The sequence below is a fragment of the Malus sylvestris genome, chromosome 16 (assembly GCF_916048215.2).
Source record: "Malus sylvestris chromosome 16, drMalSylv7.2, whole genome shotgun sequence".
NCBI lineage: Eukaryota > Viridiplantae > Streptophyta > Magnoliopsida > Rosales > Rosaceae > Malus > Malus sylvestris.
In genome coordinates, this window is record NC_062275.1 from 2,133,550 (window position 1) to 2,151,888 (window position 18,339).

Here is an 18,339-nt window from a genome sequence, read left to right on the forward strand (position 1 = left end):
ACGTTGCATCCCTTGTCCAATAATGCGTTGCTATGTGTGCATGTTTATCTTCACTTATAATTGTATCGCTTTAATTACAAGCACTTGTTCCTTTCATTTCTTCATCATTGCAAGATTTTATATTCTTTGTTTTCATTCGAGCAATATTTTAATTTAATAAATTACGAAATGGTAATTCAAATTTGAGTGTAGAAGAAAAGATATTGTCCTATACTAAGTTAATTAATCTGCTATATTTAATATGATTTATAAACTTATGAACTAAAAATAAAATTATAAAGATCTAACTTCGCGTTCCAAACCGACTTCCATGCTTTACAATAGTAGTAATAAATTGGTGATTAATCACCAACCAAGCCACAAATTAATACAAATCCAACTTCTTCCTTGTATTTGGAAAAAAAGAAAAGAAAATTCCGTTCAGCTACCAGTACCACCATTACAGTTACGATAGAAATTAATACGATATTAATCTCCCTATTAATCTAGTATTAACGATCTAAAGATCATATACTGAACCCCCGAAAAAAAGGAAATCCAGGAAATGAAAAATTATGATTAATTATCTAGAACCGATCGGCTCTTCTTTGATGGTTTCCAACACCGGCTTCCTTGACCTAGACGCAGCTAATCTGTACTGAAACTCTGCCACTTGCAACCCCTCAACTCCGTCCAAGCTCAGCCGCAACGGACCTTGATGATCACCTTCATGATCTTTATCACCATGATTTTCTTTCCCACTCTCCACCGCCGCCACTTCTCCTCCTCCGCAACTACTCTCCGGCAATATCCTAACCTTCCAGCCGGATATACGCTTGGCAGCGGAGTTAGCCGCCATGAAGAACACGGCCATGTCGGCCGCCGTGACTATGGAGCTGAGCCTCCTCATTGGAAACATGATGTATGCGTTCCCAAACTCCAACTCCTCATCGGCGCTGAGGGCGGAGAATCTCCGGCCAATGTGGAGAGAAGTCGAGTTGGCCAAGAAGGTGTTGGGACACTCCAGCATGAGCTCCGCCGCCTTGGTCGTCTCCCGGAACTGCCGGACGTCGCCGTTGGGGAAGATCACCCTCGCTGACTTGGAGCTCTTGATCATCGGCGTGGCCAAAGTGCATGAGATGTAGTTTCCCATTTGAAAGTCGAGAGAGAGAGAGAGAGAGAGAGAGAGAGAGAGAGCCCTATGTAAACTTTGATGAATTGGAATCTGGTTAAAGAGTTGGTTGGTTTGTGAGAAAACGTTGCGAGGGGGTTTTATAGAGGGGAGAGCGAGTCAATCAGAGTCGTAAGTGTAAGTGGTTCTACTCGTTTGGTGTATGCCACTACGTGTCTGGTGTTTTGCCAAAAAAGTTAAGTACAAATTTGCTACTTCAATTTAGTGGTTGTTTCATTTTGCTCCTCAAATACAAAGTTGACAAACTTAGAAGGGAGCGTCTATGGTGTCGATTATGGCAGCACTTCATTTTATCGACCAACTGTCACAACGCAAAATGTGGAGGGAGAGAAAGAAGAGAGACAAGGGGAGTAGTAGTATTGTATGTGGTGAAGTGTTAATATGTTATTTTAACAAAAAATAAGAGTTTGTTCGGTAATTGACTTGAATCTAACTTTTTGCATGTGGCAAAGTTTTTGTGATTTTTGAAGAGTATTTTGGTAACTCATATAAGTAGACCAAAATGCCCCTCACCGACTTATATGTGATTGCTTATGTCTACAACTAGGCATTTATTGCTAATTAGTACTGTAGCCTAGTAATATTCCTCTTCATCGGTAAGTGAGAGGTCTTAAGTTCAGTTATTGCAAAAGTTGAATTTTAATCACATTGTTGCTAACTCATTGTAAGGTTTAGTCTCTCTCATTTGGTATAGATAATATCGTTTGTTAAAAAAAAAAATTGAAATAGAATAACGTTTCATACTGTCAACTTTTGTAACAAAACCCACTTTATATTTTTTATTAGACATACTTTCAAAGTTCAAGTGTGAACTTGAGACGAAAGAAAGTTGAAGGACGAAAGTGAAGTAACTAGAAAATTGTAGGGGAAAAAGATGAAATCAACCCTTAACAAAATAAAAGAAGAAAATAAATGCGCGTTTGGGGATGAAAAGGTTGGGAAAAGGAATGGAAGGAGCATGTGTTTGAGTGTATCAAACTTTGATGTGTTCCTGCGAATTTTCGCTGTGAATGCGTGTGGGACCCAATTATTACCTTCCCGAATTCCAGCTAGAGGTGCTGAGTCACCGGACTCGCTGCCCCCAATAGTTTTCGGATATTTTCAAGTCAATTTTTATTCATGTCGTTTTCGTGGGTTTACTTCTGGGCCCGGTCCAACCGGAGTTGTTCGACACGTACCAAGGACCAAGTTTATCGCCTTAATCATTGGAAATAATAGAGTTTAATGCGTCTTTCCTATTGTCCACTCTTTTCTCCTTTGGAGACTTATCTGCTCGTTTTTCATTTTTTTACATGAAGAAATTGCCTTTTAATTTCTTCCAAATTACATTCTTTTTCAGATACTTGTTGATTAACGAGTAATTCTGATGTGGATGGATTTCGTCAAGGAAATGCGGAAATAGTACTTCAAGATTCATTACGTGTCTAAGATCATTTGCTCTTCTTGATATTTGTTAAAAATTTTGAATTTGCCTTTTTGATCCTAAGGGTGGTTGTTTCGGGAAATAATTGACACATACTTTTTGTTTCTTCCTATGTACTTATGTTTAATTATGTGGCTGTAAATAAAATGAGAGCGAGTGAAAAGCTAAAATAATGTATGTGAAAATCATCCCATTTTAAGTATATAGATATTACGATGTACGTATTATTAAAGGAGAGGACCTTCAAATCAAACACATGATCTCGATTGCAAGGCTAACATATGCAATTATGCAATAACTTTATAACTCAAGTGGTTAGAAACATGTACCTTTCCATTGAGTTTTTGAAGTCAATTTCCGCTTTCTTAATATAACTTGTATTAAAAAATTATTATTAATTGTTTGAGCTACAAATCCTTCTTTCTAGACTCTTGACTTAAAACATCAAATACCATATTGGAATTATAAATTATGAAACGTTAATTTAAAACATTAAAAACTATGTTATTACTTATTAGTATATGCATAAAGTTGGAATGTCGGGGAGTTCATACTGTTGAGAAAATATTATTTGTCGGTAGGTTGCACGCACGCCATGCCAATCACAGTTGAGAAGGTGTTTTTGTCACGAACAGATTGGGATCATACGAGTAAAGGAAAACTAATGAAAAGGGCCTGAAAAATTTGAGTTTTAATGATAAGGACAAAATAAAGGGTAAAGTGAATAGTACCAGGATTGACTTTTTAGTGTAAAAATGTGGTTTTTCGTTAAAGTGAACAGTACCGGGTGCTTTTCGTTAAAGTTCCCTACGAGTAATGCTGGTGGCAAACTATTTAGATTAAATTTTATAAAAATTACGTAACATGGTGGTTGACGATTATATTATTATTTAACTGTTGATTAACGTATTTATTTTCTATTGATCATATATCACATGATTTGCAAATTATGTTTAAAACTTGGTATATCTAGTAATACTCGGAATCACACAGTATACGGTTTATAATAGGAAGTTTTAACAAAACACTCTAGTACTGTTCATTTTTAACAAAAAAAACTATATTTTTACCTTTCCTTAATACTATTCACTACACCTTTATTTGTTCTTTTTCATTAAAACTAATTTTTTTTGAATTTTTTGTTCATTTTTCTTTTATAATAAGGATAATATATATGACTGCACACAAGACTGCATCATCCACACCAAGGAACAAAATGCCGATAATATCGGCGATATTTCGCCAATATTATCGGTTTTTTACGGTACCGATATTTAAATAGGTATCCAACATGTTTTCGTCAAAATATCGCGATATTATCGATAATAACTGTGCTACTCGGAGAAGAACGCCGGAGCTTCTACAGCTCCGGCCGATTACAAACGCAAACCTTAGACTCCGATCTAATTACCAACGTGAAGAGGAAAGAGAGAGGAGTAAGTTTATACCCTTGGTTCGCCGTGAAATGGCCGAAGGTATTCGGAAAGCTCCTTAACAGTCACGGGTTCGCCGGAGTTGGGTGAGCGTTCCCCCGACCTGATCTCGTTCCATAACACACACCCAAGCTTACCTAACCGGAGAAAATAAAGAAAACTCGCCGGAGGTTTATGGGTTTCGTTGATCTTGCAAAGACAAGAGGAAGAGAGAGAAAGATGAGGTTTTGATGGTGATGCCGTCTACGGAACGATGGTGTGGGTGCCGTGTACTAGGGTAATCACGGGAGAAAAAGTGAGAGTGATGAGAGGGTTTTGAGAGAGAAGAGAGTGTGCAGAGAAGGAAAGAAAGAGAAGAAGAAAGAAAGGGGGTCTTGGGTAGGATCTGGTTAATCTCGATGACGATGGTGACGAAGCCAGAGGACGAAGAGGAGGAGGGGAGGCGGCGGAGGGAGAAGGAGTAGGAGGAAACGAAGAGGGTTTTGCAGGGGCGGAGATTGCGAAGATGGAGAGGAGGGCGATGAGGAGGAGGAAGGATCGTTGACTCGTTCTCTCTGTCTTCTCTTCTTTCTCGATTCAATTGGCAATTTAGGGATTTAAGCAAGTTTCAGGCCCCCAAATCATCTACTTATATTGCCCTAAAAAACTCCAAGTAATTACAACATCGTATTAGAATTGTAATTGATCCTTGTTAGATTTGGTTTAGAAATTCTATGTAATTTAGTGATTGTTTCATATTAGGTTTAGATTTTAATTTTTTACTCCATTCAGATTTTAAAGGATTATAATAGATTTAAAAATTTATGAATTTTGATGAAGTTTAATAATTTTTAAAACTTTTATGTAAAATTTTAAGTGAATTCCCTCAAATTTTCAGGGAGCGATTTGAGAATGTTTAAAATATTATGTGAAATATTTCTAATTTTTTCGAGTTTCCCAACTTTTTAAAAATCTCTTCGAATCAATTTCTAAATGAATACATTTGGAATGTATGAATTTCTTAAAAATCATGATCGAATACCCCTTAAACTTTAAAGAATCACTTAAAATCCTGATTAAATGCCCTTAGATTTTTAAGGAGAATTAAAATGTTTATAAGCCCCAATTGGATGTACCGCTTAATTTAACTAATTGACACAACACAACAAAACCCGTTAAGATTACAAATTAACACAAAAGACGACTTGATGCGAGGTCATATCTAAAAAACTTGCCGCAATAAGCCCCAATTGGTGTGTTTAAACTTCTTTCATTAATTACTACATATTTTCTACACTCACAATGTTTGTCAGCTCGCTATATAATCAACTTGATAATGTTAAATTCATCATGCAATGCATTTCCTTCCATTTTTTTGTGATAAACTAATAGATAATTGACTAAATAAACATCCTGCAAAGTTTCAATAAAAATTTCCAAGTTTTTCTTACAATTTCCATGGTTTCCATGTAATTTTTATCGATATTGATATTATCCCGATATTTCCATCGATATTTCCGTATTTTCGGACTACCGATATTTCCGATATTACCGATATTTAATACCTTGATCCACACATAAGCAAGTTGTCGTTTCTTAATCAACGCCGGACAGCTTATCATAATCCAATCAATGATAAATAATCCCATCCGATTCCCCACCAAGTTTCTTCATCTATTTACTAACTTGCATGGTGGAGTTTCTACCGAAAATTTAATGATTAACGATGCTTAACTAACCAAACCAACCAACGGTGTGCACGTTACGCTAACTACTAGTACTTAGTATTAATTTGGTAGCATGTCCTCATCAAATTCACGTTTGAATTTTAACATACACTTATCATAATGCGGTTTGCATAGGTTATATTGTACGACTTGGAAAATGTCTACCTTTTAGGTTGAAGAAGAGACTTTTGTTATGATGCGATATGATTATAGGTGTAAAATAAGTCAAATTGGCCAGAACATAACATAGAACTGACCATAATGTTACTTTGTGGGCATGACTAGGAGTCGAACCATGAAAAATTTCTCAACATTATAAGATCGTATCGAACCATCCATAGGGTTTGTAATTAGTTTACTCATGATCTAGCTTTGATCAAACACGAGGGAGGGTGATGTTGACTAGAGTCTTCAAATTAAGTGGTCTAATTCGATATTTCGTGCCAGCCCACAAAGCCTTGGATATCATCTTGTAAGCATGTTTAGATGGATGGAAGAAATCTCAGAACAAAAGTTATAATAACTTTAGCCAAATCCAAGCATTTGAAATTTGATCCAACGACTATAAACAAGAGTTCATTTTAAAAGTTATAATAACTTTAGCTGTTGGATCAAATTTCAAATGCTCGGATTTGTAGCCTTGGTGGACTTGGTGGAAGAGATCTAGAGATGATCCATTTCCGTAAAAGTTTTCCTGAAAAATGTTATAGTTGGGTTTTTTTTTTTTAAATTTTTTAAATTTTTAAATTTTAAATTTTTAATTTTTTTAATATGGATGAGGATCCTCTCTGGATCCATTTTGTGGGGATCTTAGGGATTACCACATTCTAGCCGTATATCATATATCGCGCGACCAATTTTTGTTAGATACTATTTTTGTTTAATTTTAAATAAAAAAAGTCAAATGATTTTTGACCGTAGGATACATGATGAATAACTAAGATGTGAGGATCCTAAAGATCCCCACAAAATGGATCTGGATGGGATCCAATTCCTATTAATACATTTTGCTTGTGCAGTAAGAAATATTTTATAATCCATTTGATTTGATGTTGTCATTTACTGCCACGCATATCTTTATTGAATTTTTGAGTTTTTTTTTAGTAAAACAAATATATTTTACACTAAGGGGAGGAGAGAGTTCGGTTAAATCACACAATGGGCAACCTAGTTTAATATCGAATTCGTCATGCATGAGATTCGAACCTAAGATCTTTCACTTACAAGTGAAAATGAATACTACCAGACCGTAGTACTGAATGACAAAAAAAACAAACCAGAGTGGCCTGAAAGGTAGCCAAAACGGAGTTCCGACAGCTAAAACATCTTCAAAGTGTCTTGAGAAGCTTTTGATGCGGCAAAAGTTCCATAAAATAGGTTTAACCCACAGTTCATGTAAGTGAAAATTCAAACTACTGCTGCCTAGAATTCATAAATGGGCCTCATTTTTATTTCTGTGGACAGCGGTCCAGTTGAGGGAACTGTACAGCCCAACTGCAAAGACAGGGCTAGTTTCTCAAATCCGGCCCAAATCATACGACCTGGGTCACCGTTTAATTAAGCTTCAATCCTTGGGGCAGACGAAAACGACGCGTTTCGAACCATTTGTTTCCCTGTCTCCCTTTGTCGCTGTCCTTTCTCGTTCTCACAGTTGGCTCTGCGTGCGACTGTGTCTGAGCGATGAGCAGTCGAGCAGTGGAAGACGACGCACTGGCCAAAGCCGCAAGAGCTGCCGAAGCTCTTTACCTCCTCCGAGACACCTACTTTCCGGCCGACCCGGATGACAAAATCTCCAGATTAAACGCCGATTCCGATCTTGCCCTCAACCTCCTCGATTCCATTCCTCTTGGTAATATTTCCATTTACCCATTTCGTTTTAATCTCTGTTAATTCCATTTGAAGCTGACCTTTAGGGATGGTCAATGGATACCGATTTAGTTAAATGGAGTTCCATTTAAGTGTAGATATGTGTTTATTGTCGTGGTGAGTGGTGATGTTTGTGCTTGTGATGGGGATGATGGTGATATATGGAGTATCCATGGCCACCCATTAACCATCCCTACTGCCCTTTCATTATAAACCCGATTTGTGCCTTTCTCTTTTGTGGGTTTTCGTTGATATGCTCGTTTCAACTTTGAAGTTCCAATTTTGGACTACATTGGTTCTCATAGAAGCTTAAAATTTGAGAAATAGACTAAAAAGTTGATGAATTCAAAATCTCCCCCTGATATAAGTTTATTTCTGTGACGATAATGCCTACATTGGTTCTCGAATCTGTCACTGCTAATTCCTTTGTTATTATGTTGCATTTGTATTTGTATCTTATTAGTTCAAGTTTCAAACACTGTGTCTTTAACCAGAGCAAAGAAAACATCCGGCTCAACGTGCGAAATATGAATATCTGAGAGGAAAGATACTGGATGTTTTACCGAATTATAGAAAAGAAGCAGAGGATCATCTCTCAAAAGCTGTAAGAATGCATTGTGACTTCCTGTAGTTGAGCATGTTTGTAATGCTGTCAGTTCACTTCCACTGAAATAGATTAAACGATGATGCAGGTTAAGTTGAATCCATCTCTTGCAGATGCTTGGCTATGTTTAGGTAACTGCATTTGGAAGAAGGGAGATCTATCTTCAGCCAAGAACTGCTTTACTCTTGCCCTAAGCAAGGTTATTCTTGATTAGATTTTTGTAGTTTATTGCAGTGACCTCTCGATTCATTGTACTATAAGTTTTATGATTGATATGTGCATTGCGTTTGGAAGCAGGGTCCAAACAGGCAGATACTTTGTCAACTTTCGATGCTTGAAAGAAAAATGGCTCAAGGCAACCGTTTTGTCTCTCAACTTGTTTTTCTTGTTGTTTTTCATGATGTGTGCGTCATTATGCTTACCTAATTTTCATCATTTTTCTAGGTACCGACAATGAGGCAGAACTTGTTGATGAAAGCATTCAACATGCCAAGGAAGCCGTAACTCTTGATGTCAAGGATGGGAATTCATGGTGTAAGATCTCATAATCAACCATCTCAAAAAGTTCTATATTCTTCGGATTTGAGTAAGATTTATACTTGATAAGTTGTATAGCATGTAACACTGAGTTTGCTTTGCCATTTACCAGCCTTCTTCCAGTTAGCTTGATTTGACTGGTATCTTGTACATGCATAAATATTTTCTACTGATTCACTTAATCCCTTGTTTCATTTCTTTGGTTATTTTTTGGAGATCATTGCTTATTCTGTTTAACTGAATTTTTCTAACTTAATTGGCAGACAATCTTGGAAATGCATGTCTTACAAGTTTCTTTGTGACTGGAGCTTGGGACCATTCCAAACTTCTGCAATCTTTGAAGGCATACCAAAATGCTGTAAGTGCGTAAAGTAAGAACTTCCGCAGAGTCAGTTGTCTATGTGCTGTATTTCTTGTAAGTATGGATCTTCTGTCAGTTAGAAGATGTTCTAATGTTTTATGTTGCGTATCAGGAAAAGGATGAAAGAATGCAGTCCAATCCAGACCTATATTTTAACTGTGCCACTGTAAGCTCAGTTTTTCTTGTGTTTTGTCTGGAATTAGTACTCATAAGTTTCTCAAGTAGATGTGATTCGTCAATCTTTCCTTTCTATGAATCAGCGTCTAGAAGGTTAAAGATGGAGTTGTATTAATACAAGGGGAGAGAATAGGAAACAGTAATGATAAATTATTTATTATTTTCTGTTTTTGTTAAGTACAGAGGAGGATGTATATGAAGTGACATAAGTTGCATGAGTCTTAGAAAGACATGCTGCCATCAGATTGGGTCCTTAGTACTGCTCAATATCTCATGTTTTGTATGATTGTAAGATTAAGTTTCTGGTTTCAGGTAAACAGATATCTGGAAAACTATGAAAGGGCCCTTTCTGGATTTGAAGCTGCTGCTTTAAAGGATCCTGGTCTCAATGCTACAGAGGAGGTTCAAAAGATTGTTAGCCTTCTTGACAGGCTGGATAATCTGTTAAGGGTAATGCATTTCTCGTTATAAATGTGGTATTTCGGTGTCTTCAATGTTGAGATTAAGTTAGAAATGGGAACTAAGCACACTTAAATATCTATGTAATGTTGTGAGTGAAATTAAGTACTTCAAGAAGCACAGGTTAAGGATATCCTACAGCAAGCGGTTTTTAGATCAATATGATATGTGCCGGTTCTCGACCTTATGATTTTTGTTTTGCAGGGGCATGCTAGATCTAAACGACTTCTGTCTTTAGCATCATCTCTGGCTGGTGTAAACTGTATGCTTCATTATTCTTTCATGTATTTTGGATTATGGTGATTTGTAATTTTCAGTGAGCCTGCCTCATTGCTCTTTCTTTCCCACATGAATATACTGATTTTCTTTGTTTGCATCTTCTATTAGTGAACTCCTCATATCAAAGAGCTACTGTAGATATTCTATCAGAGGGTCTGAACAAATCAGTAGCACTAGTGGGAAAAGTGCTATTCTTTATTAAGCATGACAACGTTGCTCCACTGTAAGTCCTCTGCAAGACACCTTTCTTTTACATCTTCTGTCACTAATATGTAGAACTAAGTCGTCGTGAAACTTGAAGTGATTAGAAAAACTTGCTCGTGTGTGAGAGAGTTTGCTGGGTGCTCAGTGCATTTGAATTGTCAGTGCTTTTGCTTTGTTCTTGACTATTTTATCCTTTCATCTTCTTTGTTAGGTACTACTTGGCATGCGATTCAAATCAAATATGCTTTGTTGTGTCAGTTTATGGCATTCAATATGATTCGGTAAGACTTGGCAGCTTAAGAATAAAATGAGAAATAGAAACCATGTACTTTCTTTACATCCCAAATACGGATTGGTTTGACCTTTATGTATATTGAGCAACTATGCTATCGTCCCTCACCAATTCAAGTGATTAAGAGTCAAACTGTACCTCGTTCTCACAGATCAAAGAAGGAGATCAGCTAACAATACTGGAACCTTTTCATCGGCGTTTCAAGTTTTCTTGGAAAGAAAAGGTACTCGTTTCACATAATTTAGACGTTCTTTATTTTCATTAGTTATAATAAAGAGTTTTTAATTAGAATATTTCAGATAATCTTATTCTTGGAATGTAAGATTGTAGATTTTTATGAACAGCAGTAACAAGTATTTACTCTCTTTATTGAACAATCAATGAATATAACGATTTTTTGTTAATTTTGTTTTTCGGTTCCCATTATTGGCAGTTCTACGAGTTCAAATCATTTCGTGTGGATTTCATAGAACAGTTGCTTGTGAACGGAAAGGCCCTTACTCCTCACCAAGCTGTCCGTACCTCAATTTATGCACAGCACAAACCATGAATGTATATAGTGGTTTCGAGTGAAATGTTTGCGAGTAATGTACTTTTGCTGAGGTTTTGTTTGTCTGCCCTTGAGTTTTTATGTTGTATTCTTCGTGAATAGATTAGGGAATGAAGAAAGAAAAGCGAGACGGGGCCGAAGTTGTTGCCCAAGTGAAATGCCGTCAGTGCAGTGAACAGAGATTTACTACATTTTGACGGATTTTTCTTTTGGCCATGTATTTGGATGGATACTGTTCATATCGAAAATTCGCCTTTTTATATCTTACGTTCGTATAATTTGTAGGGAAATACCAAAAATAGGACAATTTTTTAATTTTAGGACAGAAATAGGACATTTAAAATATACACACGGCATGGACATGTTATGCACATAGTCTGAAATATCGATAATATTGACGAAATATCGAAGATATTTCGGTTTTTTCGAATCACGGTATTTCGGAACATATCCATGTACATATCGTACAAATATTGACGATAATATCGATGTCGATAATTTCCCTCTCACACTTCAGCAATATTTTGTCAAAATATCAGTATAAGGAAGGAAAAAAAAAAGGAAAAAGAAGAAAAAAAGGAAGGTATTTTGTCAAAATATCGGTATAATATCGCTAAAATATCGAAAATATCGATGTAAAGGAAGAAAAAAAAAAGGAAAAAAGGGATATCGACATATCGTACAAATATCAACAATATCGACGATAATATCGATGTCGATAATTTCCCTCTCACACTTCAGAAATATTTTGTCAAAATATCAGTACAAGGAAGGAAAAAAAAAAGGAAAAAGAAGAAAAAAAGGGAGGTATTTTGTCAAAATATCGGTATAATATCGTTAAAATATCGAAAATATCAATGTAAAGGAAGGAAAAAAATTTCCAAGTTTCAATAAAAATTTCCAAGTTTTTCTTACAATTTCCGTGGTTTTTATTCAATTTTTATCGATATTGATAATATCCTGATATTTCCATCGAAATTTCCATGTTTTTGGACTACCGATATTTCCGATATCATCGATATTTTATACCATGGTTATGACTAGCTTTTAATAGAATTTTATTTTATAATGAAGGGGTAATTTTCCAATCATGTAAGTGTGACCCACTAGTTGCTCCCTTATTTCTCTCATTTCCCATTTAGTGCTTGTCCTTTAATCGTATGAAAAACAAAAGTAGTATTGCACCTGGTGAAGGGAGCTTGCCCATTGTCATCAGTTTCTTCAGAGAAAAACCTGATGAGAAGATTCCTGTCGGCAATGGAGAGACGACAAGTGCGTTGATATCACCGGAGCATTTGTGTCAAAATATGACATGTATAAAAAAAAATTTAAGATGTCGATATATTATTGACACAAGACGCTATAATAACAATGTACGTACTCGTGCTAAGTGATTCTTCCCCTCTCCGACACAAGACGCTATAATAACCATGTACGTACTCGTGCTAAGTGATTCTTCCCCTCTCCTTGTACTTGTCTTACTTGGCATCTGATAAACTTTATAGGTATAGTCCATCACTAATATCATCGATATTGTCCTAAGTTAACCACCTATTGTTAGGTGTTGAGTTTTATCACAAAAGACTTCGATAATATTAAAAGTGAAAAGTCTCGTATATTAATTGTATAATATGCTACACGTCTCACGTACAATTTCACATGCCGGGCAGCCAACAAGAAGCAATCAGACACTTCCACTCCATAAAAATTGTGTATTACAAGATAACTTTGACAAATTCTGGTCCATAAATATTTCAAATACATGAATTCATTATTTTCTACACGTCTACATATATCAAAATATGCTCAGGCTATACACTGAAAAATAAAATGTCTGCACGAGATGTGCACTTCACACGAAGGCATCAAGTAAAACCACCAGTCACCTCGAAATATTCCGACGACTACATCTTCATTCTACCGGGAATTCATTAAAATGACAAAATTCACAACACTATTGTTGGCTATAGTAACCACCCTGTTGCGGAGGACGGTATTGACCTGGAATGGTGTAAGGAGGTCGAGGGTGCGATCCGGGTTGTTGTGCATGGGCATTGTAGTATGGACCCCTCCACCCTGGATATGCAGGTTGACCATAGTCATGGTTTGCAGGTGGCTGTTGCTGGGTGTGTGGAGGTGGGTAAGGACTACCAGCTTGAGGAGGTGGGTATGGACTACCAGCTTGAGGAGCGTATGGACTGGTAGGTTGAGGTGGCACAATGTAAGGAGATGGCATCTGCTGCGTTGAGCTATAGGGGGGAGGGTGAGAATATCCAGCCATTGCTGGCTGCTCAGGAGGATGGTAGTACGGTGGTGTTTGAGAACGAGGATCTGTTGGCTGCTGTGAACCAGATCTCTGAGCTTGATGTCCCACAGAAGGATAGTTGTTGTCGTATGCACCTGTGGTTTTGTTATCCTGGAAACTGAGGCCTGCCATTTGTTTGTGCACATCTTCAATCATTTCCTTGCACTGGATGTTTCTAGTCATCACAAAGTCACTGCACTGCTGCTTTACATTCGTTATTGCATCCTGTTGAAAATGGACAAAGCAATCAACCACTGGAACACTGGACATGAAGTCATGGAAATAAGTTCTCAAAGAAAACTATGCGAAGATTGATAGCATGCTGTCACAACAGACACCGGAAAAGATCCACCCAGAAAAGAGAAAATAGTGCGCTCAAATAGTTATAAGCGCACATTATTGAAATTACCTGAAGAGTAACGTAGAACTTTAAGCCCTCATTTATATTCTCCTTAATTTCGCGGAACTTTGCTATGGCAGCTTGAATCTGCTTGTAACATTTCTCACGAGATGCTAGAACAAAATGAAAAGGAAACAAACAGGAAAAAGATAAGAATACACTCCACTTTAATTATTATATGCAAAAAGATGGCATCACAGAAGCAAGGAAATAGATTTTATGTCATGAGACAGTCGGACAACTTCCCCACAAGCATTTACCATGGTCATGAAGGGGTAGGATAATACAACCAATGAACATCTATGATTAAATAATGCATCGAAAGATGATACCTTAAAGCATACAAACCATTTACGAAAAATTAAAAGAATAGCCCACTCCATAAAAGATCTACCTTTATAATCTTCTAGATTGAAGATTGCAGCAAACTCATCATTTTGGGCCTGCAGATGACAAACACACATTTTGAAAATGAGATATTTAAGCGCTAAGATCCATTTCCATTTATTTAGGAATATTATACAAGGAAAGGAATTTTCAAAACTCATAGCAAATACTATAGATGAATTTTCAATACATGAAATGACAGACAGGCGACAGCTCACTGGTAAGCAAACTGGCTTGATTTGACAAAGGCATTTCTTTTTTTCATTTTTTTTAAGAAAAAGAATAACAGGGTAGTAGTATAGCATATATTTTCTCAGCAGAGCTTCCAATTGGTACGTTGATTACCAATTGCACACTCGAAACAGATGCTGGGAGGAAAAGGGAAATTGAAGAAATATGCATAAAGAAAGTCCAACAAAGATTAGAAAAGAAACGGACCTGGATTTGCAGCAATAATTGTTCTTGTGCCTCAATATTATGGGCAATGTCTTCACTTATATTATCATATTTAGATATCTCCTTCCTGAAAAGATCCTCATAGGAGCCGGTTGACGTCATCAACTTAGGAAGTATATCATCCTGAGGCCACATAAAAATAATAAGCACACAAAGCACTAAACTTAAGAACCAAGGCATCATTAACAATTGACAAAGCTGATCATGAATTGCTGATTGAACAAAAAAAAAAATTCTCAAAAAGTTGCATCCAATATCAAATAATCAAATAATCAACGTACCTTTCTTTTCATCTCTTTAAGCATGTCTTCAAGACCAGCTCGTTGAGCACCAAGGGTTTCCAGTTGCCTCTGCATTGAGTACAGAAAGTTAAAAATGCAAAAATAACAAAACTAGTAATGGCCAAACCACTCATGTTAGAAGTTTAGAAAACAAGTTTAATCTATTCTCCAGTACAATGCAACAGGAAAACTAGGTCTGAGTTTATACATATATATGCGCGTGTGTGCTGGGAGAGTACTTCATACAAGTAATCAAATTCAAACCACACACACATATGAAACTAACATTTAATAAAATTGATACAACAATATGCCTACATTCAGATAAATATGAGATGAACCACTACGCTGTCATGGGGTTATAATCGTTTTCTTTCAAATATTAAACTGATCCAAAAGCAATAAATCACTTGCATCAACTAATAATCAGGACAAATTTCACCACAATCAGACAGAGAGAAAAGAAAAGGCGCGTCATAAGACATAAATCCATAAACAGACAGGAATAACCATACGAGTTATCATGCAACCTTTATACAGATGAAGTAAAAAGGGGTGAAAAACTTACCAAGCTCTGCTTCAGGGCCCCCAAAATAGCATCTTCATTGGCATCCAAAGACATTATTGGCCTAGCCAGAGTTGGGAGGGCAGATTCAATCTGTGAGAAGAAAGAACATAAAACCATTTAGAAAGCCACAACACCGACATACAGGAGATACATGATTCAAATATACTAAGCCTGATTAACTTATGAACTTCCAGAGAGAGAGACGGACAGGAGGAAGATAATTAGGAGAACAAATAAGGAGCATGTCTATATGAAAGACTAAACATATTAAAATGAGAGGAGAAGAATAAATTAATGAAATCAAACAATTGTTGGTGGATTGGGTTGTATTATTAACATTGGTTAAGAAACGAGGACAAACGAAAAACAAAAACACTTCCACCTATGATGGACAAACGTTCCATGTGCATATAAATTTTATTAAAATGAACAAGAATATAAAATCCAAAATGAAATAAATGAATTAAGACATATAAGAGGACACTTGGGAAACATGAAGAAGAAGAAGAGTTCCAAGAGAATTACCGGACGACGATCAAGGATTGACATGAGAGCTGAATGTTCTCGGACCGAGCGCTCAATCCGAGCATCACTATCTGCAGCTTGCTTCAAGTTGCCTGCAAACCTATTTAGCCTATCCTGTAAGTTCTTTGTCAGAGTACTTGACTGCGGCCTCGTCCACCGGGTTCCAAATTGGCTTCTAAACTGAGCATCTTCTCTGGCTTCTTTCTGCAAGAGTTCCTCAATATGTACCAAAATTTCCTGGTTTACTCTTTTCAAATCCCTAAGCTGCTGTAACTCAGCTTCCAAACCAGCAGGACCTCCACATATCTGCACTGCCTCCACATCTTCTTTAAGATCTGTAGGAAGAGTAAAATTCCCTTCCAAGGCAAGAATAGACTCCGGAAGGTCCATTTCCTTAAGCCTTACTCTGGTCAGTTCACTGGCTTGTTGTAACTTCTCTGCTTGTGTTCTGATAATGTCATCAACCATTTCAGTGTACCTAGAAAGAGCTTTTGCACTACTGTCTGGAACAAGACTGGCAAACATCTTCTCCTTGCTCGCATCCAGGACCTCGCTCATTGCCAAAGGCTTCACCATGGAAAATGCCGGAAGAGGTGGTAAGGAACCAAGGGAAGGAACCCTCATGAGATAAACTCTATCATTCTCCTTCACAGCCCTCTCCAGGTTACGGTTCAGATTGACCTCTAACTTGCTAATTGCGTCCAGAATCTGTGCAGCAGCCCCCTTTGTGTTTTTCTTAGCCTCAGACAAAGCACTGATCCCACTCTTTAACCGTGCAATTTCTTCTGCAATCTCATCTTTCTCATGCAACTCTAGACCATACCTATAGCAAGCTTCTGCATAAAAGAGAGCTGCCTTTAACTGCATGTGTGATATCCAGGCCCTGTCAAAATGCTGGTTCAAGGGCGGAGCATTACATGTCGCTAAAGCTTCCTCGTAATACAGCCCAACCTGTAACCACATCAGTGTCAAATCAATTCATAACAAAATCAAGTGGGTCAGTAAAACTTGTATTGAAACATTATTTCTCCATTCAAGGAAAACCCGAAAACACAGTAGTCCAGAGGTAACTAAAAGTTAAGATTCCGAGAGTATTAATCAAACATAGTCTTTGGTTCAATATAATTTATATGGTATTTGATGAAAGCGAGGTAAAATCCACACTTGCAAACAGAATACCGAAAGCAATCAGCTTTCCAACAGCCATACGATCCATTTTCCTCTCTGCTACCACAACTTATAAAATAAATGGCAAAATTAACATTTGCATAGCAGAATCACTTCACTCAAACACACCCACAGTTGCAGTTCAATCAATCAATCAATATTAAGTTCTACCTACACTATTAAAACCCAATCTGTAATCAATCAAACAAGCACAATACAATCCTCACCTGCCTCGAGATCTTGGCGCAAACACCCGGCGTGCTCCCTTTGGCAATCGTATTCTCAAAGACGCACTCTTGGGCCTGAGCCAGCATCAGCCTCTCCAGCATCCCAGCGCACTCCACCGACAAATCCACCGTCGTGGAGCTCCCAATCGACGCCTTGGTCGCCGCATTGTCCCTCAGAAATGCGAATGCCCCAGCCGCCGCAATAAACGCGTGCGACGCCTGCCGTCGACCGTCGACGGTCGCGCGATCGTAGGAGAGCCCAATCTGACTGTACACGGCCCCCAAATTGAACAAAACGGCGGCCTTTTCCAGGTGGATGTTCTGCTGGGAAGCCTTCTGCTTGTTCTTGAAGGCGTCGTGCCAGACGAAGGTGACGGTGTTGATGTGATCCTTGTCCGGCGAGATGGGGAAGCGGGTCTCGACGAGGCAGAGGGCTTTAAAGTAATTTTGGAGCAGGTCGCGGCGGGTGGTGAGCGATGGGTCGGGTTGGCGCTCGACGTCGGAGCGAAGCTGTTTGACGGTTTGGAGGTCGTCTTCGAGGTTCTGGGCTTCGCGCTCGGAGTAGTTGAAGGCGATGTAATTGCGGAGAGGGCGGTAGAGGTCGATTTGGGTCGTCTTCTTCTCGAAGATTGCGAGCATGACGTGGGTGGCGGTACCGGAGGCGGAAGACGCCATCTTTGGGTTTTGGATTTGATCGGAATCGAAATTCTAAGAAAAAATTGAAGAAGAAGAGAGAGCTGGGAGTTTTAACGAGTGAAATTGACCAGGTCAGTCTGCCTTGTGCGGAGTTGTTTTTCTTTTTCTTCTTCACAAAGCAAACTAGAAATATAGAAATTTCCTTACCGGTGTTTTTTGGTTGGGTATATTTCAGGAACTAATGAAAACCTTGAAAACTTTTAGTTTCAATGACAAGGACAAAATAAAGGGTAAAGTGAATAGTACTAGGATTGATTTTGTAGTG

The 18,339-nt window shown here is 37.7% G+C and overlaps 2 protein-coding genes across 2 annotated transcripts; one reads left to right on the forward strand and one right to left on the reverse strand.

Moving 5' to 3' along the window:
* The first annotated feature begins 7,315 nt into the window (after positions 1 to 7,315).
* Positions 7,316 to 11,324, forward strand: LOC126607583 (uncharacterized). The gene is made up of 13 exons (XM_050275236.1): positions 7,316 to 7,582; positions 8,094 to 8,203; positions 8,292 to 8,402; positions 8,501 to 8,558; positions 8,648 to 8,737; positions 9,004 to 9,098; positions 9,214 to 9,267; positions 9,591 to 9,728; positions 9,942 to 9,999; positions 10,125 to 10,239; positions 10,432 to 10,501; positions 10,664 to 10,735; positions 10,946 to 11,324. The coding sequence occupies exons 1-13, from the start codon at positions 7,414 to 7,416 to the stop codon at positions 11,060 to 11,062; spliced, it is 1,257 nt and encodes a 418-aa protein (XP_050131193.1). The 5' UTR covers positions 7,316 to 7,413; the 3' UTR covers positions 11,063 to 11,324.
* Positions 11,325 to 12,738: 1,414 nt separating this feature from the next.
* Positions 12,739 to 18,214, reverse strand: LOC126607576 (vacuolar-sorting protein BRO1-like). Its single transcript, XM_050275220.1, has 8 exons — positions 17,379 to 18,214; positions 15,985 to 16,935; positions 15,460 to 15,549; positions 14,892 to 14,960; positions 14,593 to 14,733; positions 14,162 to 14,210; positions 13,777 to 13,880; positions 12,739 to 13,592 (listed from the first exon to the last, which is right to left on the reverse strand). Exons 1-8 carry the CDS (start codon positions 18,051 to 18,053, stop codon positions 13,017 to 13,019), a joined length of 2,655 nt encoding a protein of 884 aa, XP_050131177.1. The 5' UTR covers positions 18,054 to 18,214; the 3' UTR covers positions 12,739 to 13,016.
* Between the last annotated feature and the right edge of the window lie 125 nt (positions 18,215 to 18,339).